General features: G+C 45.0%; 1 protein-coding gene across 1 annotated transcript in view; it reads right to left on the bottom strand.

Moving 5' to 3' along the window:
- VWA3B (von Willebrand factor A domain containing 3B) overlaps window positions 1-17,872 on the bottom strand; it is a 254,456-nt gene that overhangs the window by 158,631 nt on the left and 77,953 nt on the right. Inside the window, 2 exon segments of the mRNA XM_011956652.1 lie at window positions 367-492; window positions 6,229-6,353. Coding sequence (XP_011812042.1) covers window positions 367-492; window positions 6,229-6,353 — 251 coding nt within the window.

Genomic DNA, 17,872 nt, shown 5'->3' with positions numbered 1-17,872 from the left:
AGCCAGGATGGTCTCGATCTCCTGACCTTGTGATCTGCCCACCTCGGCCTCCCAAAGTGCTGGGATTACAGGCGCGCCTGGCCCAAGAATCTGTTTTTACCACTTTACCATCCAGCTCTGGGTCTTGACAATCTCCACATATGCACACATGCGGGCGCATGGGCACACACACGCGTGCGTGTCCATGCATGTGTGTGTATGGCCCTCTCCCCACCCCTCACCCCACACAACTCTGGCTGCTCTCCTCAGCAGCTTCTTACAGCTGGGCTCTGGAGCTCCCCTGGTCAGGAACACGGAAGCAGCCCCTGGTCCCCAGCTAGTAACATTTATGAATCTTTTACACCAGTGACCAGAAATAGCACCAACCGCAATCCACAGTAGCCATGTCGGGGTTGGGAGGCTCGGCCACCAGCCTCTGGATCTGGGCCAGGGTGCTGCAGGCTTCCTCCATCTCTCGCCAAACGAGAAACACGTCCTCTCTGACACCGGCTCCTGAAAGGGAAGACACAGCGCGTGAGCGGCCGGCTGAGACAGGCTCGGGAATGCGGCAGCCTGCCTAGCAGGCCTGACACATTGCAGCCAAGTTTCTGGAACATTTCTGAACATCAAATTCTGCTTCCCCCACTAATCTCTTTCTGAGAATCAGAACTGAAATTCCCGAGGAAGTGATATCATCTCAAGAAATCATAAATGCAGACTTTAGGATGCAATAAATCCTTCTAAAGTAAATGTTTGTAGCAGCCAGAATATTTAAAATGAATTATTGATAATACCCAAATAAGAGAGGAATAAAAACATTCCAAAGCACCTCATGCAAGCCAGGGTCACCGCTGTGAGGAAGGGAAATGCAATGGCATGTTGTGAAAGCAACAACCCCAGTCCTTTCGCCATGTAGCCCAGGTGTCCTGCTTCTTTGAAACCACAAGTATAATATTTCCCCTAATACAATAATGATGGCCTGGTCTCCTTTACTGGGCCTCTACTGTCTCAGTTAAGGGTTAGGTTTGACTGTATAATGTTTTCTTAAAATGAAGTGGCATCGTTCATTTAGATATTTATGTCTTTCAATCAATCGAAGTCCATGCTGAGGAGCGTGGTTTAGGGCTGGGATAGAGGCTCTGCCCTCATCGAGATCCAGGCTCTAACAGATGAGTGGTTTCCAGAGGTGGGGGCAGGTGGGGCGGGGGAAAGGGATGTGCACTCTGGGGTACGCCGTGCAGAGGTGCACAATGAGGGGTCCTGTCCTGCTGCCTTAACTGTATCAAGGTCAAGGTCCCGGCCGTGCTGTGGCACTATGTCACTAAGGGGGACAGCGGGTAAAGATAGATGGGCAGGCCAGGCATGGTGGCTTATGCCTGTAATCCTGTAAAACTTTGGGAGGCCAGGGCGGGCAGATCACTGGAGGTTAGGAGTTCGAGAGCAGCCTGGCCAACATGGTGAAACCCTGTCTCTACTAAAAAAACAAAAATTAGCTGGGCGTGCTGGCCTGTGCCTGTAATCCCAGCTACTCAGGAGGCTGAGGCAAGAGAATCACTTGAACCTGGGAGGTGGAGGTTGCAGTGAGCCGAGATCGCACCACTGCACTCCAGCCTGGGTGACAGAGTGAGACTCCATCTCAAAAAAAGAGAATAGATGGGCATCTCCCTTTATCACTTATTACCACTGCCTGTGAATCTACAATTATCTCGAAATAAAAAGGTTAATTTTTAAAATCTTAAAAACAGATCCACGCTCTATCTATGCTCCTCGGTCACTCAGGACATCCTTCTGTCTTCAGCCACCTTATGACTCAACATGGTGTCCTTAGTGCCAAGTAGCACGTCCTGAGCAGCAGGGCCGCTGGGAGGACAGACGCACACCCCCTGATGGAGTCAGTTCCCTCGAGACACCCTGCCCAGAAGGCCCACCCCACAGTTTCATTACTTAGCCGCTGCCAGAGTGGCATCATGCGGCCCCGTCTGGCAGCAAGAGAAACTGAGAAATGCTTTTAGGCGGGGTACACTGCAGCCCTAAGTAAAATCGGGGCTACAGCCTAAGGAGCAAGGGCGTGTATCCGGGTGGCAACTTGCCTGAGACATGTTCTGCTGCCAAATGCACCCAGAAGCCCCTTCCTCCCACTTCCCAAGTCTGCATGATAATTCGCCGATGCCCAATATCCCACAGCCACAGACGATGACAGACCACCCTCCACTCTACAGAGCACCTCAGGAGATTCATCCACCCAGGGCCAAAGGACTGATCCTAAGCCATCAAGGCAGACTAGGGCAGACCAGAGTTGATGTTTCTGAATTTTAAAACATAGTCAAGAAGCGTAGGGCAGAAAAAAGGGACATCAAAGTTCTAGCTTCTTGAAGTGGGCCAAATCAAGTGAGAGAGTATTAATAGCTGTGTTCCTTAAGGGGCAAGTGACAAGCCCTGACAGAGACGGACAGCTACCACGGCTCTGCGGCTATCAATAGCCCAGGGAGTGAAATGCGATGTGTCCTGAGCTCCATGTTGAAACTCCAAAAATAACACAGACTGCTGCCAAATGCAAACCTTAAGCCCGCAGGCCTCTGATCACTGTGAAATCAAGACGCACTGCCAGCTGCTTGCTTCAGCCTGGAGGTGTTAAGCAGCAGGAGTCTCTTAAAAGTTTCAAATGAGTCAAGGCTTTCCTCTAGACTTGTCAATAATACCTTAAGAAGGAGTACACCACAGGGCAGTGTCAAAGGAGAAAGTTCCAAGGAAACCCAGTTGGCTCTTGGTCATCCAGGGACAGGGAAATGTATCTCTGGGACAGCAGTGACCCGGACGTGCTCCCTGGGCAGGCAGTATCTAGGATTATCACTATCCCAGTCTAGTGATCGCGACGAAGCAGCTACAGACTGCTACATCGGTGATCAGAGAGCAACACAAATCCATCTGATTTGCTTTACTTAAAAGAAAAAAAACAAACAGTGAAAAAGAAAGCTACAGAGCAGTGAAAGCATCACGACAATGCACAGGTTTTATTTCAAGTTATTCCTCATGCACTGAGGAAGCACTGCCAGTTTTATCAAGGTCACTTTTAAGGACTTAGCTGGGATCTCAGATAGCCACAGCCAAAGCACTGAGCCCCACGGGAGATGGAAGACGATGGGGGCACAGGAAATCCCACTGTTCTGACCTCCGTGAATTAGAAATTCTCCAGGCTACACTGAGAGGAAACAACACAAAGTCGTATGTATCTTTTTTTTTTTTTAATGGATTCTTGCTCTGTTGCCCAGGCTGGAGTGCAGTAGCACGATCTAGGCTCACGGCAACCTCTGCCTCCCAGGTTACAGCGATTCTCTTGTAGCTGGGAGTAGCCTCCCAAGTAGCTGGGATCACCACCACGCCTGGCTAATTTTTGTATTTTTTTGGTAGAGACGGGGTTTCACCATGCTGGACAGGCTGGTCTTGAACTCCTGACCTCAGGTGATCCACCCGCCTTGGCCTCCCAAAGTGCTGGGATAACAGGCATGAACCACTGTGCCCAACCAAAGCTGTGTGTATCTTCACTGCCAAGGTGGAAGCCAACTAAGGTCTGCCTGACAACAGAAGCTGGATACAGTTCCTCATGGAGACATTCAGGAGACCTAGTGGATTCTCCAACCAGAACGCCTGCCTGCCCAATCGTCCGCCTTGCATGACCACTGCCCTCCCAGATGCCTGGTAACAATTTGAAGGCTGGGCACGGTGGCTCACATCTGTAATCTCAGCACTTTGGGAGGCCGAGGCAGGAGGATCACCTCAGGTCTGCTGTTCGAGACCAGCCTGGTTAACATGGTGAAACCCTGTTTCTATTAAAAATACAAAAATAAGCTGGGTGTGGTGGTAGGTGCCTGTAATCCCAGCTACTCAGGAGGCTGAGACAGGAGAATCTCTTGAACCTGGGAGGCAGAGGTGGCAGTGAGCCAGGATCCCGCCACTGCACTCCAGCCTGGGCGACAGAGCAAGACTCCATCTCAAAAACAGACAAACAAAAAAACAAAACAAAAAAACCAATTTGCAGGCTCATGGTAAAATGCTAACATACCTGGGAGCAATGTCACAGTCCGCTCTGTTTTTCATTAGCACCTAGTATTGACTTCTCAGACTGGCTAGTTTGACAAATAAAATGAGACTCAGGACAGGAAGTTCTGATGTCAAGGAGAAAAGTCCACAGGGTACCTGCTGCCAAATGCCATTTCCCTGTCCAGTCTTTGACATCTCACCTACAGGATAAAACCCGGTTGCCAGAGTCCAGTTCATTAATCCGGTCATTTGACAAGTAAGTGTGGAGGCCCTCCTCTGCAGTGGGTGGGCCCTCCTGGTGCTGGGGATGCAACAACCAGGGCCCAGCTCCCTGGGCTGGCATTGAGGTCAGGGTTCAAGGCTCCCATGACACTCCTCTAACACTCTGCACCATGAACCCGGTCAGAGCACTGTCCTCCCAGCCCTGTCCTCTGTATCAGAAGACTGAGCCCTCCGCTGCACTCACCCCATCCCACTCTTCACTGAAGACATAGTCTTGGCTCCACCACCCCAGGAAGTGGTGAGCTGCCTCCTACTCCCCCTTCTCAGTCCCGTGGAATGAATCAGGGCACCGCTGGACTCCATCCTCCTGCTGCCAGGGCATGCTCAGGCCATAACATTAGTGAACCTGTCCATGCGTGCAGTTCAGTTCCTGGCTGCCTGTCACTCAGCCTCCAATTCCCAAGAACACAAAGAACCAGGAGCCAGTGATGGTGACATCATTCTGTGCATGACCTTGAGTCCGGTCTAATTTAAGTCAGCCTTCCATGAACACAATGCTTATTTTCAGTAGGCAGCTGCCTGCAACACAGCTCGGCACTCAGCAACATGTCCCCGGCCTGCCAGCTGTCGTGGGCTGGGGTCTGCGGCTGTCCTGCGGTGCTCAGGCACTTGCTGCGTGTGTGTACACAGGCTGACCTTGCCCAAGGCCGACTTTGCCCACTGGATGGTAAACATCTTAAGCATAGGGACAGTGTCTTTTCTTTCTTTGTATCCGCCACAGCACTCAGCCCAGGTTCTAGTGTTTTCTGCAAGAATTTCTATTCTTCCTTTTTATTTTTCCTTATTACATAGAAATAGTTCTGGAGCACCTAATACATCCTTTCCTCATGATTACAAGAAACTCTTCAGAGGGGTATGCAACAGACTCAGATCATCTGAGCACATGGCTACGTCCGAGGTATTCCAGATACTGACAACAACATCCCTTAAGGCATGAAGTCATTTCCTTCTAGGTTCATGCCACAGTAAGCAAGACTCCCCCCAAGTATCTGAATTACTATCATTTCCAGGACAGGAGGAGAAAAGCAATTAGAAAGACAGGCAGGTGCGGTGGTGATCCAAGGTACAATTCAATGTTGCCCGGGGAGAGGGCAGCCCGGAAACGAGACCACCCTTGGGACCCTTGAGTCCCCGACCATCCCCTCGGTCCCTCTGTGGCTTATTGCTTGTGGCTCTGCCCAACCCCAGGACTCTCCAGTGAATAACTGGTCCTGCCAGGTGTGCAGCTCGCAGTCTGCCCGACCCCCAAACGCCTATTCAGTCAGGCAGATTTGAAAGACCTGAATATAACTATGAAAAGGCAGTATTTTCAGGAAAAAGCAGCACATACTTCTATTTTCAGAAAGCGACATAACATTAAAAAAAATAAATAATACACGGCCAGGTGCTAAACATTCCCAGAGACCTAAAATCACTGTGAGATCTGGTAAAAGGGCCACATTGCATCTATAAAGGGAATGAAAGCAGTCAAATCAGTGGGTTTTGTTGTAATAAAAAAAATTTCCCGTTATTTCTATTAAATTATATGTTAAGACGTTTTATTGTCGAGAGGTAATTAAACACCTGCCGGCTTGATCCGGCCCCACTGCCCTAACCACAGAGGCACCGTGTGGGGCTGCTCTCAGTCCCACCCCATGGAAATTAACCATTCACTAATTTAGAGTGAATATAGAGTCATTTCACCATCTGGATAACCATCTAATGTTTTCTTGGGTCTATGAACAGATATGTTGCACAAGAGCCATTATGTTATCTTAGAAGCAATTTCAAATATGAAGAATGGGGAACTTGAGCTATCATCTAATATGTGAATGCGGCACCGTCTCCTGGGCCCTCTCTGCCTCTTCTAAATGGCACACTATAAAATGCAAATGTAATGTGGTCTAATTGTCCAAAATTCATTTAGAAAATCCAAAAATAAACCATCACCATTCTCCTCATGGTAAAGAGTAGGTGCTCCCCCAAACTTGGTCAAGAAAAGTGACCCCAGGCTCCAGGATGCTACTGGGCTAGTAGACCACAAAGCCCCAGGCAAGGGGACAGAGAAACAGTATCTAAGGAACAGAGACCAAGATGTTCATCGACAAAGTTTAGCGGACTAAATCTATTCTACTTAGGATAAGTGATACCATTTATAAGACATCAACTGAGGGGTAAATGTTTATTGACTTGTAAATTCAGAAGAACTTTATGAGTTTCCTTTAGAGCAAATTTACACACACAAAAAGAGGTTTTTTTAGCTTTTCCATCCAAGAAAAGGCCTGAACCTCTTTCTGCTCGAAGGGATCTACAGTGCACAAAAAGAACAAAGATGGTGGCAGGCCTGCTCCCTGATTGCCCATCAACCAACTCTGAACCACAAAGAGCAGGGCGAGGACTATGGTCACTGGGGAGCAACCCCGCACTGGCATCTGCTCAGCCTCTGTCCTCAACAACGGCCCTATCTTTGTGAGGATGGTTGTGTGGATGGGCTACTGGGGGCTGGATATCACTCACATAGACGGGTCTGCTCCCAGCTCTGCCAGGTCATTCAGGAACGAGCAAGTTCTAGGAGGCTAATTATCTTCTTCAAACTCAGAAGCCACTGACTTGGAAACTAGGAAGCCAATGCTTTAAAATATTCCCTTCTCCGTAGGACAATCTACTCGGAGAATCATCATCCACTCGTTTATTCAACGACACCCCATCAATGCCAATTATATCCAGACACTGGAAATACAAAATGAACAGAAAACCATCCCACCTCCAAGGAGGCCTTCGCTCCAGTGCGGTCTTCCCAGAGTGTGGTCCTCAGAACCTATGGCACATGCCTCCGAGATGCTTGTCAGTGCAGATTCCTAGGCCCCACCCCAGACTCATTCTGAGGGTGGAACCCCAGGGAGCTATATTCTTAAGGGGTCCCAGTAATTCTTTTCAACAAAAGTTCTCAAAGCTTTAGTCTAAGACGTGAGAGAGGCATGTAAATAAATTGTCACTCTCCAAAATATTCTTGGAGAAAAACAAAGTTGGGTGATTTCCAGGAGCAATATTCTCATGCCTGGATGTCCTTATTTCTGCCCTACAGAGATGCTCAGAAAAGAAGGCAGCACTCCCTTTCCCCTGCACAGTGCTGGGAACCCCCGACACCATCTTCTAATACCCATTCCAGGCCACCTCTCATTCATATCTTCATAACATTCTACTCGTTCTGAATGTCACTTATTTTAGGTGTATGTGATAATGGCTGCTTCCCGCTGATATATGGAGGAGAATGAAAATTTACTAGGTATCTACCATGTGCCAGTCACTGTGCCGGGCACTTCAACACACGACCACATTGACTCACAATAATGGCCTGACTCCAGGTCATCACCCCCATTTTACAGATGAGCACACCGAGGCTCAGAGAAATTTCCCCAAGGCCACACAACTAATAAGTGGTGAGGTCAGGATTCAGCTTCAGGACTGTCAGTCTCCAAAGACCCCCACCGCCACACTGGAACATTGGCCTTGGGTGTCCTGGAAAATTCTCATGATACAAGATCGATGTGAACAAAGCCATTTGTGGTGTGTTGGTCACTAGTTTTCCCTCAAGGGGCTTAAAGACTTATCTCTTCCTACGTCTGAAACCACCCAGTTTGTCATTCTGACGCAGATGGTGATGGTGGGTGAGCTGTGTCCCCAAGGTCAGGACCTCCGGTGACATTCTGATGAGCAGTGACACACCTGCTGGCTCCGCAGTGATCTGCCTGCACTGGAATCGGTCGTCACCCACAGGGATGGCCCGCCAGGCTATCAAGGTTGAGAGCTCCCGCTGGGCTTCCACTATCTGGAAGTTTGTCTTCTTCATTAAACCATGACTTCCTTGAGGACAGAACTACGTTTATCTGTTTTCGTAACCACCCTCCCTGGTCCCTTCCTGACACCTGGCTGAGACTTCCAAACAGGCTTTTCCAGAACTCAGGTCCCTTCAGGAGAGGGGCCTCCTGTTTTCCTCACTGTATCCCCAGAGCCCAGCACAGCACCCACCTTGCAATAGTAGATGTGAAATGGATCTGTCACCCTGGAATCAGAGCCATCACCCTAAAATCAGAAATTCAAACGCAATCGGAAATCTACACTGGCTCTTTTCCCCGGCAATTCAATTTCATGCTTGAGAGTTTTGAGGGGTTTCTCTCTGCCCCGTGTGTTAGGTGATGCAGGATGCCCGGATCCTCTTGATTATTTCAGCACAATTCTAAGGAGTTGATTGTGCTGGCTGACCCAAGACCCGGGCTGAGCCCACCCCTGCCCAGTGTCAAAAGGGCTCCGATGAACAAGACGTAGTATAGCCAGGAGCCTAGAAAAAAACTACGTACGCCAGACGTAAACCTAAGACGGGAGTGGGAACAGAGGGGTTCCCTGGGCTTAGGGGCTTACTCTCCTTAGTTGGGAAAACGAGATCTGCAAACAGTTCAGATAAAACTGTGCACTAAGGAAAGAGGGCAAGGTGCAGGTGGACAGTTCTTAAGCTAATTGGGATCCTGCAGTTATGGTGGGAACAACCCCTGAATCATAAGGCAGAAGCAAAAATGACATTCTGAGAATCTGGGGCTCCCCGCCGACTGGGAATCTTGTCTTTCATTCCTTTTGAATATTCTCCTACTCAACCCTAGTAAGTTTCAAAAGTACACAGGAGATGTTTAATAAATGCTTGTTAACTAACCAGAGGGCTGTGTCAGAGCAGCAGAAAGAAATCCTGCTGGGCTCAGTGGCTCATACCTGTAATCCCAGCACTTTGGGAGGCTGAGGCAGGTGGAGCACCTGAGGACAGGAGTTTGAGACCAACCTGGCCAACATGGTGAAACCCTGTCTCTACTAAAAATACAAAAATTGGCCAGGCTTGGTGACAGGTGCCGGTAATCCCAGTTACTCGGGAGGCTGAGGCAGGAGAATCACTTGAGCCCTGGAAGCAGAGGTTGCAGTGAGCCGAGATTGCACCATTGCACTCCAGCCTGGGTGACAGAGTGAGACACTGTTTCAAGAGATTAAAAAAAAAAAAAAGAAAAGAAAGAAAGAAAGAAAGGAAAGGAATCCAAGGCAGCCCATTGTTAGAAGGGGCAGGACTTTGGAGGTAATTAAAGTCTCTCAGCCTTGTCAATCACAACGTGGCAACAATTTTGGATGCACAGCTGCATCCACTGAATTCAACTGAATTTTAGCGAGAAAGAAAGAAAGACTTCTGAAAGAATCTCCTGTTGCCAGTAAGCCATAACAGGCACCAATCAGGGCTTCTAAATTAAATTGGAGATTTTAGAAACAAAGAAGCAATGCCAAGCCTAAGTGGTGGGCCAATACCCTCTAAGTAACTAATTAGAGATCACAGGTGCCTGCCAGGAAAAGGACCTGGTTACTTTTTCCCTTTAAGCATAGCAGCCTGAATGTATCCTTATGTAAATAAAATTCAGTTTCATAATATTTAGTCTCAGTTCATGCATTTTTCTCCACCAACACAAAAAGTACAGTTTCTGAAGGTAGAATCAACCACGTTTTTACAGCTACAATGATTTTGGACTTAAGAATAATATTGGTAGAGTATAGTAGCTGTTCTAACGACATTTGCCAGGAGTACTGGACACAAATAAAAATACTCTCAGAAAAACATTACCTTTTGCTATTACCTAATATTTATTCTTTTGATTCATTCATTGCAGCCTTTCTCTTGTCCCATAAGCAAAATATGATGGTGAGCAGAGTGAGAGCTGTTTGATAGTTCTAAACAATGAGCAGGGGCTGGCCAGAGTGCTGTGCTGAGAGGAGACGAAGCCAGGTGAGTCCAGGCTAGAGAGGAGAGCAATGATGGACTGATTAGTGATGCTTGCCGTGGGTGCGGTAGGCCTAGAAGTGGAAGGGTGAAAGAAAGGTATGCCTTGTTGTCCAACACTGATCTAGAAAACTGTGAGAGGGTTCTGTGTTGTTGGTACTTTGAGTTGTATACATGAAACCACCTTAAAGTTAAAACTATGCACCAACTGTTTGCAATGTGCCTCTTCTCCCTCCTGTATAAAGTACAAACCTCTGGCTTGAAGTGACAGCGTAGAGTTCTGACCATTGCTTTCAGCCCGGGTGCTCATCCCACTGCCAGGCTCCTTGAATTTCCACATCTGAGAAGCCTGACATCACACCATCTCAGAAAAGTCCCCTGTTCGCTCCACTGCTGAGCCTAGGTCCTGAGCTAGATGCATCAATGCCAAAATTGTTTACTTTTTTTAGCCAGATGCCAGGACCTAAGGGAGGATATTTACTCTAATGTAATTTTATTAATCCATACTTACTATTTCAGTTTAATTAAATTTTCAAGGATATACAGGAAGAGAACCAAAATAAAAGATGAAGCCTCCTCCAAACCCAAGAGATCAGAAGTCTTTTTCCTTGCTGAAAAGGAGTCCCCAGACCACTAAATAGACTCCCTCCTCCTGGGCCCACAGGACCTTCATAACCTAAAAAGCAGCTGCTCAGAAGACTGGGCCTGTCCCTGTTAAAGACACAGTCCCTGGAGAGCTTTAACCAGCAGTTAAAGTTCCTTCCCAAACACCAGCAAGCCCAGCCCACATCCGGGACAATCCATGCCTCCATGAAAGCTTCTGAGAATTGAAAATTACCATGTCCAATTTATAAATATTATTGTACCATTTACACTTCTTACAGAGCTCAGTCTGACAACAGAGAAGTAGGTGAAATTCACGCCCAGAAAAGACCCCATGGCATTACCCTACTTACCACTGAGTCAGATTCTCTAGTTGTGGTAGAGGAAGGACAGACGCTCCTGATTTCCTCTAGAAAGGCCCCTGCGGCCTCCTCCTAGGATCCACCTTGACAAATGGACGCATTTCCCATAAGAACAAAGTTTAACAGTGCAGTATTCACTTCCTTGTTCCAAATTACAATTCATCCATCGTTATGAATGCAGACAAACTGGTTACTATCATGACCATTACAAAAAATGCTCTTTGTGACACAGGCTGCCAAATCCTTTTGGATTATTTCACTTTCCAGAACCAATATCTACAATAAAAGTCCACTTGGTATCCCAAGAACATAAAAAGGAAACTACCATTAATGGAATGTCAGTTTTGTGCTAGACATTTCCATGTCTGTCGTATGCTTTAATTATCCCAGAAACTGTACGGGGTGGATGTTATTATTCCCATTTTTATAAATGAGGAAACATAGCTCAGAGAGATTAGGTGACTTGCCCAAGGTCACACAAGTATTTAGTGGCAAAACTCAGATTTGAATCCAGGTCTGATCCCAAAGTTGATTCACCTTCCGGCAAACACTGTCTCCAAGCCAAAACAGGAATCACAAAAGAACAAAAGATTGTGAGGGCGTATATTACTGTTCATCAAATATTCACTTTCCTCCCGCCCTCCCCCTGTGTGAGTGGAGTAGACCTCCCCACCCATTGCTGTAGGACATGATCATGTGACTGGCTCTGGCCAATTGGATATGACATGAGCAGGGGCCTTAAATGTGGCACATAGCAGGCCTCAGCTCGTGCTCATGCATTCACCACAATAAGAATAAACCCTGGATTGCTGGGCATGGTGGTGCACGCCTGCAATCCCAGCACATTGGGAGGCCGAGGCAGGCGGATCACTGAAGGTCAGAGATCAGCCTGGCCAACATGATGAAACTCAGTCTCTACTAAAAATACAAAATTAGCTGGGCATCATGGCAGGTGCCTGTAATCCCAGCAACTCTGGAGGCTGAGGCAGGAGAATCGCTTGAACCTGGGAGGCAGAGGTTGCAGTGAGCCGTGCACTCCAGCCTGGGCAACAGAGAGAGACTCATCTAAAAAAAAAAAAAAAAACTAGCACTAAAGGAGAGTCCATTCTATGTTAATCAAACTGCAGGTGACATGTAGACCTGTGATCAAGAAATAATGGTTGACATTTTTCCAAATTTGATGAAAACTGTAAACCAACAGGTACAAGCAGCTCAGCAAACCTCGAGTGCAAGATACACGCCATCGAGTGGCGAGAAGACTCAGTGGCATGTTTTGCTCCTGAAAAGGTGAGAAGCTTCAGAAGGCAAATGGAAATAGAAAGGAGGAAGCAGGGAGGATGTATGTCAGTCCTTCCTCACCCCCCAGAGAGTCAGTGGCATCTGTTAAAATCTCACCTACAGACTGTCAGAGGATGGTGCGGAGAGGAATCGAATTTTAGAATAGATAGTTTAGAACAGAATTTTCTTCCAGACTACCGTGAGGAAACCAGACACCACGCAGGCAGGCACAGGATCCCAGAGGGTGATGGGAATAGAAGGGTATGCCTCCTGCTCTAGAAGTTCACAGATCGGGCAAAAGGGTCTTTAGACACCACCAAGCCACGGAATCAAGGTTAGACGCAATTTTACTTGATCCCTAGGGGGCAGGCATCACCATTGCATCAGGGCATCACCATCGCATCACCTCTGCACACATGCTCAGAGGGCTGCTGACTCAGCAGGTGCTGTGAACCTGAGTCTGCTCCCTGTGTTCTGCCTTCACATTCTTTATAATCAAAGAAGAATGACCACAAACTCCTGAAGGGCAATAAAAAAAAAAAAAAAAAAAAGGTAAAATGTAACGCGCTACCTAATGCACCCCCCAAGCGGCTCACGTTGTCACTGTCAAAACACTGGGAAAAGCTTTCCATTGCCTGGAAAGAGCAGTCCTGGAAAAACAAACACACAGAAAAAACTTTCGGGAGAAATCCCTCCAAGCAATTAATGTACCTATAGGAATCTAAAGCAAGCACAGAATAAATAAATAATTTTACATGAAGATACATCTATTTTTGCCTTTACAATGAAGCAAGAAACTAGATAAAATTGCTCTCAGTCTACGACTACTTTTTGTTTTCCTCAGAAGAAGCATTGATATAAGGAACTATCCTAAAATATGAGGTTTAAAGGTTGATAATAATTCATATATAACTAATTTATTTGCAGATACCATTACAATGTATGCATCAAACCCATTATATGAAATGAAGATTCATACAAATATCTACTTACCAATGAGTATCAAACAACAAAATTAAATGAAATCAGAACTTGTAGCAATGCGTCTATCTATTTATCTAGGCTTTAGTAATTTAAGTTAGAGCAGTCCAAAGTCCTTTGAAAACTTTCAAAAACAATTATAGCTTTTTAAATCTCCAATTGATAATCGATAACGAGGTGGGGGAATAGGGTCTGGAGGCAGGGAACCTAAGGCCAGTTCTCAGTGACTTCCTAGAACTAAATCAAAAGGAAAACCCCAACTTTCCACACCCAAGTAACAGAAGAACCAGAGGTACTCCCTTTGCAAACCCCACCCCCCCACACACACACCCACACACCTTTTCTGCCTGGCAGATGGAAAACTGAAAGTACCTTTGATTGGCTGCTTTCCACAATCAATCAGACGTTTGCATAAGGTGTAACCTTTGCAATTTCATGTCAGCCTCTGACTAGTTTCTTTCCACAACCAATCAGACTGATTGCAGGCCACTACTTCATTTGCATGGGGTGTATACCCAGTGGCCAATGAGAAACCTCTAGAGGGTATTTAAACCCCAGAAAATTCTGTAACTGGGCTCTTGAGCCCCTATGCTCAGGCAGCTCACACCCTGTGGAAGCTACTTTCATTTTCAATAAATCCCTGCTTTTGTTGCTTCATTTTTTTCCTGGCTTTGTTTGTGAGTTTTGTCCAATTCTTTCTTCAAAATGCCAAGGACCTGGACGCCCTCCACCAGTAACAATAATATTATTGTTTCAAAATTTTGAAGGCTTTAATACACCAAAAAGCAAAGCTGCAGTAAGCAAACTGCTGATACAGCTCAATCTTTTTTCTTTCAAAGTGTATCACTGGAGCTAACCAAATTATGTCAATAAACGAAGGAAGAGAGAAGAAAAATGTATTTGGAGCAAAACCCAAAAAGCTTAGAATGTCAATAAATACTATGAGAAAAATAGTGTGCCTTGAATAAGACAGCACAGAAACAGAAACCAAGCACACGTGCACAGGCCTTAGAAGACTCAGTCTGGCAAGCAACATTCAAAGTGAAGGTTTATTTGGATAACATGAAGCCCATCCTTTACCTCTACAATAAATATACAGAGTAGGTAGAAAAACAAATTATAGTCAAATGGTCATGACCAACCTCAGACTAGAAAGAGAAAGAGCCCTGAAGCATAGCAGATGGTCCGGGAGCAAGCGTCATATAGAAGAATATAATATATTGCAAAGGGTGGCAAAGAGGTCAGTGGAGAAAGAAAGGGTGCGTGAGTGGTGTGAAGGCAGTTGTTACATATTTTAGGGAAAATCCATTTATATTCCCACATCATACCATACTTCAAAATAAATCTTGAAGGACCAAAACAATTTTTGCTTTTGTTTTAAATTCAGGCCATAAAGAACCAAAAGGAGAAGAAACACAGTTACGAAGGACCTAGAGGATTTATAGATTAGAGTTACTGTGCAAATTTTATGGTTGCCTGTAAAAAACAGCCAAAATGAAGAGGAACACAATGACCAACATAAATTATCCATACGTAATACATCAAAGGCTGTTCACACGATGTGATAAGAAACACGAGACCCCCACAAGGAACAGGGTAACAGACAAACAGGCACTCTACAAAAGAAGTTAACAAATCCAAAAATGTTCAACTTCACTACTTTTAATACTAATTGACACTAATTTCTTCATCAAAGAAATTCAGATGGAAACAATGAGATACTATTTTTATGCTAATTCAGGTTCTGTGAAATGGGTGTGAGTTGTATTGTCTTAAAATATTTTTTTGGAAAGCAATTCAGCATGAGAGATTACCCCACAATGTTCAAATACTTTGGTTCAGTATTTTCACTACCAGAAATCTATTTTTTTAAAAAATCTAAACTACAGAAGTAAATACACCACACAAAAGATAAGTAGAGTATGATCTCTAACAGCAAAAGAATATTGAAATTACCCAAATATCTAATAGGAAATGACTGACAAAACTCTAATATATGACTTTAATGAAGTATTCGATATTTTTAATGTCAACTACAAAAATTTTGTATTTTTTGATTTAAAAAATCAAGTGGGAAAATACTTGATTCTACAGTAAGTAGAAAATTCAATATTCAACTTGTACAATAATATATTTATGCTTTATTTTTAAGTATATAGTGAGAAGACTGGTAGGAAATATATCAAAATATTCAACGGTGCAAATATCTGGATGGCAAGAATGTTTCTTTTCCTTTCTTCTCCAAATTTTCCAAATTGTCTATACCATGTCTGGAGAGTACAATATAGTCAGGTGCTCCTGACAGCCTCGGTTCAGATCCCCAGCCTCATACAAATGCGATAATGTATGCACACACCTAGCAACACTTCCCTGGTCCAATAATTAGAAACATCATGCTTTCTAATTAATTACATCAAGAGTTATCTGACGTAGTAGTAAGAGAACAAAACCAAGGATGAAAGTTATTTTCTAATATTACAAATTATATTCTCTTTTAAAATACCACAATTGTATATCATGCTTTCAAAAGTTATTTTGGAATTTGCGTAATTAAGAATAGATGGGCTAAGTATTCAAATGATACTTTTATCAATTTTACTTAAATGAGTGGCAACATAATGTATGCCACATAACCCTATGACCAAAAAAAGTGTCTGACACTGTCCACTCCACACGGTCAATGAAGACATCAGGTTCCACACTTGCTTGTAGAGCCCACGCCTTCATACATCTTGGAACGTTTATACTTAGCCTTTACTTCCAGGATGAACAAAGCTATATAAGTCAATATTGTTTCCCTTTTCTAGAAATTATGAGGGGAGGTGAGAATGGAAAAGAAAACACAAACACCTTTTTTCCTCCAAACTAGGAGACAAAAATAACACACTGATAAGGGCTGTGGAGAACAGCTGAGATGGGGCAGAAGCAATGCAGAAGAAAGCACAGAAAATGTGTACCCAGAGTGGTCAAGAGGGCTGTGGCAGCTCTGAGGAAGTGGGGGGTGCCTCACCCACAGTCAAAGGTGAGCCTTGTCGGCAATGCTGGATGCTGGAACCTCAGTGACAAGTGCTAACAGCAAAATCTGCCTACTTGGTTAAGAGAGGAAAAGAGGTAGGGCTTCGCAAAGTATCACTCAGAACAAACTTACATGCAGGAACCACCCTGTCCCTGCAGCAGCAAAAAAGCAGAGAGCCCCTGAGTTGTGAAGCATAGATGGCTATCTTAGCCCCTTCCCAACCTTACCTCCCATAGGACATGCCTGCAGATAGCTTGTGTCCATTCCATGGTGATCAATAAAACAGAAGCTGGTACACAGCATCCAAACAAGGATACTATAAGAAACTTACGGGGAAAAGAGCAGTAAAACTACCAAAAGATGAAGAACACTCACTAAAAATGTTACCAAGGAGTCCTTACAATTATGATCCAACAGTTTTTTTCTGTGAATTAAATATCTATATGAAGCCATCATCTCCACAAGGAAAGAATACAAAGCAGAAATACAAGAACTCAAAAATGAGATGGAAAGACAACAAGATGAAATATAAAAAATAAAAAATGAGGAAAGGGCCAGGTGCAGTGGCTCATACCTATAATCCCAGCAGTTTGAGAGGCCAAAGGCAGGAAGATCACTTGAGGCCAGGAGTTTGAGACCAGCCTGGAAAACATAGTGAGACCCCCACAAACACCCAATCTCTGCAAAAATAAAAAATTAGCTGGGCATGGTGGCATGTGCCTGTATTCCCAGGGCTTTAGAAGGCTGAAGCAGGAAGGTTCCTTGAGCCCAGGAGTTTAAGGTTGCAGTGATCTTTGATCACATCACTGCATTCCAGTCTAGGCAACAAAGTGAGAATCTGTCCCCCACCCCCCCAAAAAAAAACTCAGTAAAGAGGAAAAAAAAGCACAGCAGTTAAGATGAAATTGATGCAAGCTCAATGAAAAAAAGTGCTATGGAACTCACTGTAAGAAACCACAGAGGGTGAACACAAGCAGAAATAATGTGCTTGAAAATGTAAGAGAGAAAAGATGTAGAAGACTGTTAAAGGAGATACACCAGACAGATAAAATGAGTCTCTGAAGAAGAAAACCAGAATAATGCAATGGTTATGAGAACAAACAGTCTTGATTTTGAATCCTGACTCTGCCACATGCTATTAGTAGTTACCTGAATTTGGACAAGTTTTACTGAGGAAAGAGAGAGACCCTCTCATATTGTTTTATACTCAGTACCTGTTTTAAGAAAAAACAAGGAAGTAAAACCAAAGACAGGCAGCCTGGCGCCAGGCCCAAAACCAGGCCTGGGCCTGCCTGGTCTAAACCCAGTAGTTAAAAATCAACTCATAACTCAGAAACCGATGTTATTCATAGATTCCAGACATTGTATAGAAGAACATTGTGAAACTCCCTGCCCTGTTCTGTTTCTCTCCGACCACCAGCACACGCAGCCCCTGTCACATACCCGCTGCTTGCTCAAATCAATCACGACCCTTTCATGTGAAATCTTTAGTGTTGTGAGCCCTTAAAAGGGACAGAAATTGTGCACTTGGGGAGTTCGGATTTTTTTTTT

The sequence above is a fragment of the Colobus angolensis genome, unplaced genomic scaffold, assembly GCF_000951035.1.
Source record: "Colobus angolensis palliatus isolate OR3802 unplaced genomic scaffold, Cang.pa_1.0 Scaffold42, whole genome shotgun sequence".
In the NCBI taxonomy this organism is placed as follows: Eukaryota; Metazoa; Chordata; class Mammalia; order Primates; family Cercopithecidae; genus Colobus; species Colobus angolensis.
The sequence above is the reverse complement of the archived record's forward strand: the minus strand, read 5'-3'. Positions and strand labels throughout refer to the sequence as shown.